This window comes from Micropterus dolomieu, linkage group LG05 (assembly GCF_021292245.1).
Source record: "Micropterus dolomieu isolate WLL.071019.BEF.003 ecotype Adirondacks linkage group LG05, ASM2129224v1, whole genome shotgun sequence".
NCBI classification, from domain to species: Eukaryota; Metazoa; Chordata; class Actinopteri; order Centrarchiformes; family Centrarchidae; genus Micropterus; species Micropterus dolomieu.
In genome coordinates, this window is record NC_060154.1 from 26,124,386 (window position 1) to 26,135,939 (window position 11,554).

General features: G+C 42.7%; 2 protein-coding genes across 3 annotated transcripts in view; both read left to right on the forward strand.

Annotated features, from left to right (window-relative positions):
• LOC123971410 (cytoplasmic FMR1-interacting protein 1 homolog) overlaps positions 1–11,554 on the forward strand; it is a 1,205,200-nt gene that overhangs the window by 911,343 nt on the left and 282,303 nt on the right. The window lies entirely within an intron of this gene.
• Positions 1,812–10,668, forward strand: LOC123971431 (retinoic acid-induced protein 2-like). 2 transcript variants are annotated; one of them, XM_046050264.1, is made up of 2 exons: positions 1,812–1,950; positions 7,101–10,668. In XM_046050264.1, exon 2 carries the CDS (start codon positions 7,178–7,180, stop codon positions 8,798–8,800), a length of 1,623 nt encoding a protein of 540 aa, XP_045906220.1. In that variant the 5' UTR covers positions 1,812–1,950; positions 7,101–7,177; the 3' UTR covers positions 8,801–10,668. The 2 variants fall into 2 exon arrangements, with proteins under 2 accessions (XP_045906220.1, XP_045906221.1); XM_046050265.1 differs by lacking the exon at positions 1,812–1,950 and adding an exon at positions 2,411–2,630.

The following is an 11,554-nucleotide window of genomic DNA, read 5'->3' on the forward strand; positions in this document are numbered from 1 at the left end:
TTGTTTAAGGAGGGGCTAACTTTACCGGGAGAGCAAGGGATGTTTTTTTTTTATTGACTCATATTTATATTTTAAAATGGCCTTAATAAGAACAATTTATTTAGCAGCTCTTTATTCAAAATAGAGTGGCTGCATTTTCACCATTTTGTTATGTTCGTCATTAATTATTAATTGTTTCGAGATATTATGATATATTTCATAACCTTGGGGAGGCTCTTTTTAAAAATAAGTTTAAAATAAATTTAAATTGATAAGAGATTCAGACCCTCTCCCAACCCCAGTCATTTTTGCACTGTCCCTAAATGCAAAGCGCAATCAAAAGACCTTCAGAGGACTCATTTATATGTAAGTAGTAATTATAATTGCAGGTGTCTAATCCATATGAAGGGACTAGTGTGTAGCATTTAGGATCATTCAGCCTCCCTATTTGCATTTTTAATGTCTATTGACACATTTGTCCAGCTTGTGTAGCATAAATGTGTCAGAAACTGTCTGGAGCTGATCCACACAGAATGAATTGGTATAGACAGTATAGATGAGAGCCCCCACAAGAGACATCCGTCCACACTATAGGTAGAAAATTGTCTAATATTCATGGCTCTAGCTTTAGTTAAGATGTATCGATTGCAGTGTGGTACATCAAAAGAACAACACATTCAGTCCTGATCTGAGCTGTACTCCCTTCCATGTGTGAGTAATACCAAAGTCCTTTTAGGCTCTAAATTGTCTCTGGTAATACTGAACGTAGACAGGGTGGGGGGAGGAGCACAGAGGAGGTAACCACACCAAAGTCACCACCAGGCCACCAGGGTATATTGTGAGGCTCATTATAGTGCATTAAACAGCCTCCCTGCGGAACAATGAGAGGCTCCGGGTCCCTGAGGCAGAGCCTAAGGCTGGCTGAGACTGATATGGAGACCCAGGGGATCCTGCTCACCCGGGCCTGTCACTACCAGACTTTCATCCGCAGCTGCCAAACTCCATTCTCCTCCGCCTCTGTCATCAGATGCTCACCAGGCTGATGCCTACTACTACTATAGCCTACTGTTTAAAACGAAAGAATAAAATCATGTCTAAAAGCCCTACAGCACTCAGAGAGCATATACTATTCCTATAATGCTCCTACATTGTATCTGCAGGACTGCAAGAGTGTGGCGTCACATTTGCATCTTTCTATCGCCACATTACAGGCTGGTTATGTCCACACCATCCACTCCACACTTTATTTTACAGGTCTGTAATTGGGGACTAATTTTAGGGGAAATATAGCTGTCCCTGAAGAAAAAAACCCCTAAATTTTAGTCCAAATAAATATGAATGAATTATTAATTTATTATTGTAAACTGTATTCCCCATGTATTGTAAGTTGATTACATGCAAATCTGTAAACACATTTCACATTTCTGGGTTTGAAATGCCACATATTATCCACAAATTCATAGGATTTTTTTTTAGGGAAGTCTGAAAAATGTTGTTTAGGCCTGTATGTTGTTTTTTGTTCCTGCTTTCCTATCCTATTAATAATCTCACAAACCCTTTAGCCTTAACTTGCGACCCCTTGTGGGGCTCCCGACCCTTGATTTGGGAACCACTGCCTAGGTTGCACTAGCAATTTAATGGATTTAATTAATAGGAGTGGTACCAAATAAATAGTATCTTCAGTTTATGTAAGGACTATTTATTTTTACCTTTTGAAATATATTGCTGTCATTATTATTATTAATCTACTTTCTTCTTAATATATGTCTTTTTAACAAGTGTCCCTGTGTGGAGAGGAGGAGGGAGGACCGCTGACTGTGCTGCGTGCGCAGCTTCAGTCTGGAGTCGCCACGGCGGACCGCAATGAAGAGATAAATAGAAGCCATATCTATTTATTTTAAAGTCTCATTCATTGATAATTGAGAGAGGGCAGCTGACCTGCAAAGCTGCTAATGCTCCTCTGCTTGATAGGTAAGTAAATGTTGGTGTTTGGAGCAAAACCGGAATTTTATGGAATAATTAACATTAAAGGAAAGGAGATGAGAGCAGGGTGAGCCAACGCTTTTCTGATTTGTACGTCGCTTATTTGCTGAAACATTACTTCGTTTTAACATTAGCCCGTGGGTTAACTGGGAATTGTTTTGCTAGTGGCACACTATCCGTTTTTAAAACGTATTAAAGCCTTTTATTTTCAAATTTCAGAGGCGATTTGCGCAGCTAGCTTGTATCGTAAAAACGCGTACAGTCTTTCAGCGCGAGCTCGTGTATTTTTTTTTTTTTTTTAAATATACGCCAGGTGAACGGCAACTTGACAAATAATAGGTTTGTTTTAGCACGAGGACCCCTCTCTCTCTCTGCCATACGTTACTGTCTGTGTGGCAGCGAGCGGAGCGTCACGCGCCCTCGGCCCTTCATGTTATCGCCGTGTGATGTGTGGAGACGTGCGCATAAACGGCGCACAGCCTCCCTGCTGCATTTCATGGCGAACCGTCGGCTTGCTGCAGCCGCACCAGCCACATCAGGGACCGAGCTGATAATGCGCATATATGTCTGGGAGGACGATCTGGAGAGAAATACAAATGTCGCCAGTGAAGAAATAAGGACGATCTCCTCAGATGAACCCTGCAGCGTCACACTCAGGGCCTGTTAACGTTAGTAGTCTTGGCTTTAATAGCTTGTGCATTTGCTTATATAGGTGTCCTGTCACACGTGTAATGACAGAGCTCCTGTAAGAAAAGGAAGAAATACTCTTCTGCTTCTGCCGAAAAACCCAGTTTGTGTCTTAATCATGGTCTTTTTCACATTGCAGGAAAACATCATTTGCATTTTAATTTCTAATATTTCTGATCGCATTTCAGATTTTATTTGTATGCAGGGAAATTACTAATATATCCAGTGTGTCTTGTCAATTCACCCATTTGCTAATATGCTAATGAGCACAATATAGTTCATATACACAACAATGTTTGACCCAGGGGTGTAAGCCCTTGGAATAAAAACATTTAAAACGGTTAAAAGATCCTCAATGGCCAATATGGACGGATAAAACAGTGACTTGTTGTTACACAATGGTGATTCTTCCAGTTGTATTAATTATTAAGTCTTCCATTATTCATCAGATTTGACTAATGCTGTGGGCTTTAGGAGATCAGCTGGAGGACAACCAGCTGAATAAAAGACAATCTGCATGCATGTGAGAGCAGCCTGCATCAGTCTGAGGATGTGAAGCTCATATTGAGGCTCTGTGTGTGCCTCCCTAATGAGATGTAATTGGCTATTGGAGAGGAGGGGTGTTGAGGGCGATGACCTTTTAGATCACCAGCCATGCGCCACCCATCCCTGGTGCTTTGTTCCCTCTGGTCTGAACTCTAAAACTCATAGCGAGGAAATTATATTATATGAGCAAAGACAGAGAGCAGTTCTTGTAACGTGTTTGGAGTGCAGTGATTGAAGTGAAGCCGTTGTTTTTCTCGCTGCTATTGACTTACTACGGCGTACATTCCATCAATGAGGCAAGGAGAAGGGAAAAAAAAGGAAATGTGGAAATCATTACAGTAATGGGGACAGGGGAGGGATTTCATTTGGCTTTCTTTTAGGTCTCTTCTTGCCTATTTACTCAATTAGCTGTTACTGGCTAGTGAACACAAACCTCTTACAGATGATGTGGGAGCTACAAAAAGCACTGGATGTGCTGCTGCCGGTCTTATCAGTCCACGTTATTCAGCGACAAGATTGCAGGTTTGTTTGTGTTGCATGTTTCTTACATTAGCTCATGGTTAATGTAAACTGCATTACGCCACCGCTATTTTTAACAACCTAATCTACAAACCGTATCATCATGTGGAATGCGGGAAACTCTAAGTCTGTTAACAATCTGGATTTAGGAAGATTAGTACGATTAACCTGAAGGTCTTTATGGATATTACGGTTGTGTTTACATTTTCTGACAATTCTCAGACCCCTACTTTTTTAATTTGTGCCCGAGCACAGCCAGGGCTTGTTTAAGAGGTGTTAGTTAGCCCGAGGAGATGGCAGCAGCTCATCTTTGAGGGTTATAGAAGTCAACTTTAAGTTGACATGCAGAGGAACGGTTTAGCTGACTTGTGGCACATTAGCAAGAATCCAAGAGTTGTTTATTGGTGCTTAGATGACATCTTTCATTGACCTTCCGTCTCTGTGATAACACAGAGACAAAGCAAAGTCACAGAGTCAGATAATGTAACGGGGAAGAAAACAAAGATGAACATGGTCTCTGTGTACTTTGGCTCGCTCGAGATTTTGCTGGTTAAACTTTCCCTCTTCTGCTGCTCGTCTGCAGAGTTTCACATTGTAGTCACATGATTTAAGCGGAGAGAGGTTGGAGCAGTGAGCTGTGAACTGCTGCGTGTGCTGGAGGGGGGGGCAGCAGCATGTCACCCTGGCTGTGATTACTGCGTAGCATCACGTCACCTGACCTGAAAGCTCAGAGTAATGCTCACTAACATAGCTTTTATTTCTTCTCATAAAACATGAAGTTAAGGCTTGCAAAGTTATTTCACCCTGACAGCTGAGTTAAGATGGACCCCATTAAACTGAGTTTATTATCTGGGTTATTTTCCTCACTCAGTGCACACTCAGGCCAAAACATTAGAGTCCGTGACAGTAGGGGAGTTTCAACCAAGAAAGACTTCTTTCATATTGGTCAGCATGGGCTTCATCGTGTCACAGACCTCATGACCGTGTTATCAAGCAGGAAATGTCTTGCCACAAACTTCCTGGAATGCAAGTCAAACCATCAAAAGGGTGAAAAATAAAGTTGGTCCAAATTTGTTATTCAGGCTTAAATGAGAACATTAGATCCAATTCTTGTAGAAAGCGGAATAAGTGAAGTACTGAGGATTTTAAGAAAAGGAAAAACAGTTGGAAGAGTCTTGCTCATGCATGCATGCAGTATGTTTGTGTAAGACAGATGTATGCTTGGACTCTCGTGTCAACAATTTGTCTAAGTCTGGGCTGTGATCCCGTACCTTGCGGGATGAGTCTTCCCTGTCAGGACAAAGCAGCATGTGTGGTATATAAGAAGAGGCAAATATGACCTGCCGGCCCATCACTCAGACAGCCGACCCCTTAAACACTCACCACCTCTAGACCTTGTTGTAGGGAAAAGACAAGCGAACACAGAAGCCTCAAGCTATAAATGCAAAGAAGCTTTTATTGGGTTCTTTTTGAGTATGTTTAAGCGTGTTTTTGTATGCCAGAGGCACACACTTACTTCCCAGACCTTTCCCATGTGTGAAACAGCGACAAGGTTATCGGCCGGCCGTCTGGCTGTAGAATCCTCCGTGTAATCCGTCAGAGCCATATTACAATGTCTCATCTATGCTACAGAACAATATTAAACCAGCCTGGGGGGATAGAGCGCTCCTCCTCGCTGCTCAGTGAGGCAACCCAACACCACATGAAGGCTGTTCAGGAAAAAAAAAAGTGTCACGCTTTTACAAAATTGGAACTGCATGTGTGCGTTTAATTGGGTTTTGAGCCTAAAAGGTATGGCATACTTTGTTGTTACATTTCAGGTTTTTTAAAGTGTTCCCCTTCCAATGACCTGAACATATTATCCATGGTGCTCCCCATCAGCATGAATAATTGACCGTGCTGACATCGGATGCATTGTATCTCCAGGCACCCAAGGGATGTTTTACCACTACAGATGGATGAGGTTTGACAGCCAGTGTAGGCAGGACATGTGTTGTGTGGAAGTGTCATGTGAAGAGGAAAGCCAAGACACAGTAGGCTTGATAAAAGCATGATAGATACATAGGTGGGTAGTCCATCAATTGTGAACTGGTTCATTTATTCCAGTATCACCTTTTCTATGCAGATGTTGTAGCCTCTGTCCCTTCAGCTGCATGTGGCTTGTCACCCCAGGCTTAACCTCCTCAACTGAAGACCTATATCAAGAGAGACAAGTGGAGGAGGGGAAGAATGGACAGATGGGCAAATTAGGGCAAATTAAAAAATGTAAACACTTTACTACTGTATGTCTTTAATCAGGAAAGCACAAGCAGCAAGATCTGTTTTGTATATCCAAAATAAGACAAGGAACACTTGGATATGTCTTTTTTCTTTATTGTTGTTGGTTTGATTAAGGCTGCAACTAATGATTATTTTTATTATCCGTGTGTAGATTATTTACTAATTTAATTGAGGAATCGTTCGGTACACAAAATGTCAGAAAATAGTTTATTTCCTGTCTCAAAACAGTTGCCAATTAATTGTCTTTTGATTGATTAATCGATGAAGGGACTAATCAGTTGCAGTTTTTTGTCAGTGATGTCATTCACTGAAATCAAGTTTTCACTTTTAGTTGATTAAATTTTATGCTCGATGAATATTATAATATATTTCTACCGTCGTTTTCTTTATTATTATTAGGCATATCTGTTCTGGACAAGCCAAGTTTATTTATATAGCACCTGAACAAGGCAATTTATGACATAGAACAAGCAAACTGTCATTACCTTCGTGTTGGACCAGTCTCTGTTTACCTTTTTAATTCTTGAATACAGCAACAGCTGGGGATAATTGCGCTCTGGGACATACAACAGACAGCCTCAATCGTGTTCCCAATCTCAATTTCCTGTGTTATATTACAATGGCTCTGCTATAACTTGATTACTTGTGATGATATACGATGAGCCGTAAATCTCACTCAGTTCTACAGTATTTGTTTGGGATGAGTTGTAAGGCCCAACAATGCATTTTAATTGTGCGATTTTCTTTTTCCCACGGTGGGAGAGATTTTCCCGTCACGGACTGAGCTATTGCCACTGAGTAAACGTGTAGGATGAGGGCCAGTTGGGTGGACATTATTGAAAGGAGGACTCCTCCAGTTTTACATTATGGGCTTGGAGTTTTTTAACAGGGAGCCTTTGCAGCGGTATTTTTTGAAGCAGTATGTCTCTGGAATATTTCGCAGCAATTGTTAAAAAGTCCTTCCTGAGCTGGATTAGACACAACATGGAGCAAGTGTCCTTCAAATGATGCTGCTCAAATTCCAGAGACATATGTAAGATTTTCCACATTGAAACACTTTTTTAAAACTACTGGCATCACTAAAGTCTCTGTTTCCTCCGTTTTAGAGCTGCCTGCAAGAATAATGGATGAGACCTGTCACTAGCGCTTGATGAAGATTTCGTGTGGCTCTTCAAACTGAACTATGGAGGGTAGTGATGAGGTGTCTGTAACCATGACACAGTCCCAGACCGACGTGTGCGACCCAGAGGTGGGAGGAGGAGAAATCCCCACCAAAGTGGAGGATGGAGAAAATCCACTCACTCCTGCTGATTCAGCACTGAGCAAAGGAGCGCTCTCTAACCTGGTGGAGCCTCCCGCACCCTCAGGGGTGAGTGCCACTGTTGAATCTCCGGGAGGGGTGGCGCTTAAAGTCGCCACAACTGTACTACACCCAGTGTGCCTGGGAGAGAGCCCGCTGATGCTTCCGATTCACCTCCAGATGACTGGAGCAGCCGGGCCTCAGCTCGGCCAAATGGGGGCAGCACCATACTTGATAACAAGCCAAAGCCCAGTTTCACTTCCCCTGGTCTTGGATCAGCAGGTCATTCAACACATGAGTCCCTCTGTGATGCCTCCGAACGCTACCTGCCCTCCGCTGCCCCTCCAGAACAACGTCCTGTGTCAGAATCCTTTGACGTTCGGTTTACCTCCAGCTGTCGATCAGAAGTCAGCAGGACAAACGCAGGATGCTAACCTGCTGTCTCTCCTGCAGAATCCAGCTTTTGCAGCCATCTTGCAGGATCTCTTCCCTTCCCAGGCAGGTTCATCAACCTGTCAGTCGCCAGGCTCTACCTTCTTCCCACTTCCTCCCCTCACACCTCCCTACGCCTCCCCTCTGGCCCCATTAGTCCCTCCTGCCACGCTTCTAGTTCCCTACCCAGTCATCATCCCGCTGCCAGTGCCTCTGCCCGTCCCTCTTCCCATCCCCATTCCTGCCCCTCAGACTGAGGACTCAAAGGGGAACATGCCAAAACCGGTTTGCACTGTAAGTAAAAGCACTCAGACTTCTCCAAAAGATACTACCTCTCCTTCGCTGTCTTCAATTAGATGCATGCCGTCATTCCAGCCACAAAACGTGTCCCCATCCTCGCTTCCTCTAGATGAAGGACAGGCTCTGGACCTTTCTGTCCGAGCATGTCCAGTTGAACTAAAAGTGGAATACCCCAGTCTGCAGCAGGACAGTGTGCTCGACTTGTCAGTGCCTGGTGTGAGGAAAAAGTGCACTCAGTCAGACAGAGAAGTAGCTTTCCATTCCAGTCAAGATACTAGTGGTACGTCTTTGTCTCTGGGTGTTGAATGCACTCAGAGTTTAGATTCCAAACTCCTGGGCAGCCTGGCTTCACTGGAGTTCAGCCGGCAGCGCAAGTGGGTGGTTGACAGCAGTGCCAGTGGGTCTAGTTCTCTGAGTCAGGAGGCGTCTCTCAGCAGAGCCGGAAACCTTGAGATAGTCAGCACCTCGCAGACGGCTAAGGTCATAGTCTCTGTGAAGGACGCCATCCCCGCCATCCTTTGCGGAAAGATAAAAGGCCTATCAGGAGTCTCCACCAAGAACTTTTCCATCAAACGGGACGGCAGCCAGGGGGCGTCTCTGCAGCAGCTCTACGCAGTGCCGTCGGCGTCCCAGGGGGAGCAGCACGACCCCAACAACCCGCTTAAAAAGGTTCCTAAGAGCAGAGCTATCAAGCTGAAGAAGGTCAGCTCTCAAGAGATCCATTTCCTTCCGATGAAGAAGCAGAGACTTGCAGCATTGCTGCCCAGGAAGTGAAAGTGCTCAGCGGAGGGGGGATTAATTGCTGGACCACTCTCTGGTAATCCCTCCAGAGCGTGTAACATAAAACACGTGCCGGGACATTCTGTAATCAAACTCATACACTTACATATTCAATCAAAGCTCCGAGTTTGGCTCCGTAAACTGAGGCTCATGAATGTCTGACAGTGTGACACAGTGGTTACAGAAATGTTTCCATTGGACCTTTCTGAACTGCTGTGTTTTTGTAATGCACTACTCACTACAGTGTTAACCTAAAGCAGAAATGTTGTTGTGTATGGCAGCTTAATGGGCGCTCCATGTGGCTTTGGAGATTGTCTTTATGAATCAGAGATGTTGAAGAAAAATTTTTGACTTCATAATTACAGCAGAGACACATGGGTTCCATTTTTCCGTTTTGGCTCGTGGTTTGTTTCCACATGTAATTTTTATTTAAGTGCACTGAAGATCTAAAAAAAAACCTGATAGTTGAGCTTCTCACTATTCAGAGCAGAGCAGTGTGTACTGGCAGGACGTGACCGAGACTGTTAAAACATCGTCCCATCGTCGGAAATTCCCATAGTCATCAGTGGCTCACTGGAGCGATTCATTCTCTTCTGATTGGTAGGGGTTTAGCATGACAGGCTAATAATGACTTGGCAAGGCCCGAGCCACAATTTCATTAAAATTAATGTTGGCAACCGCCGTCGTATACATTCTTATTTTGTTTAAACAGCAGGCAAAAAAAGGGATGTCTTAATTGTTTTCACATTTAATCAGACATTTCTGCTGGCCTGTCCAAATATCAGGAAAGTGTTTCTGGAAAAGAGCTTTTTTTTTTTTTTGCTTGTCGCTGGCTGTATTTGCCACTTTTTAATTTGGCCCATGCTTCAACATACAAGCCAAAGCTGAATAAACACCTCGCAGCAAGTGTATAAAACACCAGAAGCCCCTGCTGTTTCCTTTAACAGACTGATGAAGTGAATCTTGGTGGAAGTTTTGATATTGACTTCTCCCGCTTGAGCTAAAGCAACTGAAAATATGGAGGGGGGCAGGGTTGAAGGTGAAGGGAACAGCCAGATTAAGGGAGAAATCATTTTCTCGGCTTCAGTGAGAGAAAATACTGTTCATATATTTGTCAAGTGTGTTATTAGTCTGTTATTAGAATTAGTATTGGTGACACTGCAGAGCCCCCTTTCTGAAATGTACGTGCGTAAAGCATTAATCCGAAGTGGTTTGATGTCATTCTTATTGTTTTGTGGAGCATGGTATTTTGTCTGTCCCATGATCATGATCAGAGTTGTGAATGTGAGAGCACTGTTGTGTGTCAGTTTATTTATCCTATTGAGTGCACTTTGTCATAGTTTAGTTGAAAGCGTTACAGGGTGTCCTACCTATTCTACTAAAACAGCATTTATGAAATCTGTAAATCATAGGCCAAGGACTAATATCAGCCATATGCAGACTGTCTGGATGAGCAAAGGAGGCGTGGGAAATACAAAAGCTCTTCATTTTACCAGTTCTTTATTTATATAGATGTACTTCCCCGTATATCTTACTTACCTATATCATGTCTGCAGTCCAATTCAACACAGAGCTCTTTGTTTTAGTAGTTTGAACTGATTACTTTGGTTGTGCAGGACGTCACCCTAATTTATTCTTTTTATTTATATGATCTGTGTATATATCAGTCAGGAGACAAAAGTGTGACTGGATATAAAAAGACAGCTTCCTTTTTGAAGCACCTTTTTGCTTCAGAAAACTTATTCTAATGAAGATGTCAGTGAAGAACCACCAGGTGAAATGTGCTGGCAGTTAAATGTTTGCTTACTGTACAGTGTGTGTGCTTTTTATATGGAAGTGAACTAAAATCTCCAAGGTCTAAATCTGTGTCTTTGCCTTTTCCTTGACAATGGTCCATTTTTATCTGAAACACGTCTCTTTTTTTCTCTTTTGTAACTGGTTTGAAATCCAAGAAAAATGTTCTTATGTCAGAATTTACTCATTAAAGAAATCTGAAAAGGGCAATCAGATAAGAATCCCACATAAAAAAACAAACAAAAATGTTTCATCACTGTCAGTCAATTATACATTCTTACCCTTTATACATCTTGTGGAACAAAACAGGCTGGCTAGTATTCCAACGGTTTGTCTTCTGATTCACTTCAGCCTTCATTCCTACCAAACAGCCCAACATCAAGAGCAGGTCGGTAACTGAAAGGAGGCGGCTTGAAAGTAAACTGGATCAGTCCTTCATGTGTGTAAGCAAATGCTCTGCAGTTTAAGAGACTAAAATGTCTGGATGCCAACAAGGGATGTTTACAATAGTCGGTACACACACACTGCCTGAACTGTCAGTGATGAAACCCTGGTACAAGACGGGTTTCAGAAATAAAGTGTACTGATGTGGAAATGGTTTGTCAAGTCTCATCTACAGCTCAGAAATTCAACCATTTAAAAGCTGCCTTTTCAGTCCAACCCAAAAGGCAGCGTAAAGCTGTTTGCTGTCAGTCAGACTGTTGACGGTGGACACTCAATGGTTTTAAATTCAGAATGCAGATGAGTCTGCTGGTAATAATTTGGTAGTTTCCCCACCAATTAGTTTTTCCCTTCACTGCAATGTTCAGAGTAACAAAACCAAAAGACTTTCACTGCAGACAGTCTGACAAGTCCTTATTGGTAGAATAATTTTTCAAAGTCCCTGACATGTTTTTCAAATTGTTTTGACTATTTTTTTGTCTTATATTTCATGTCATAAATAAACACACGCAG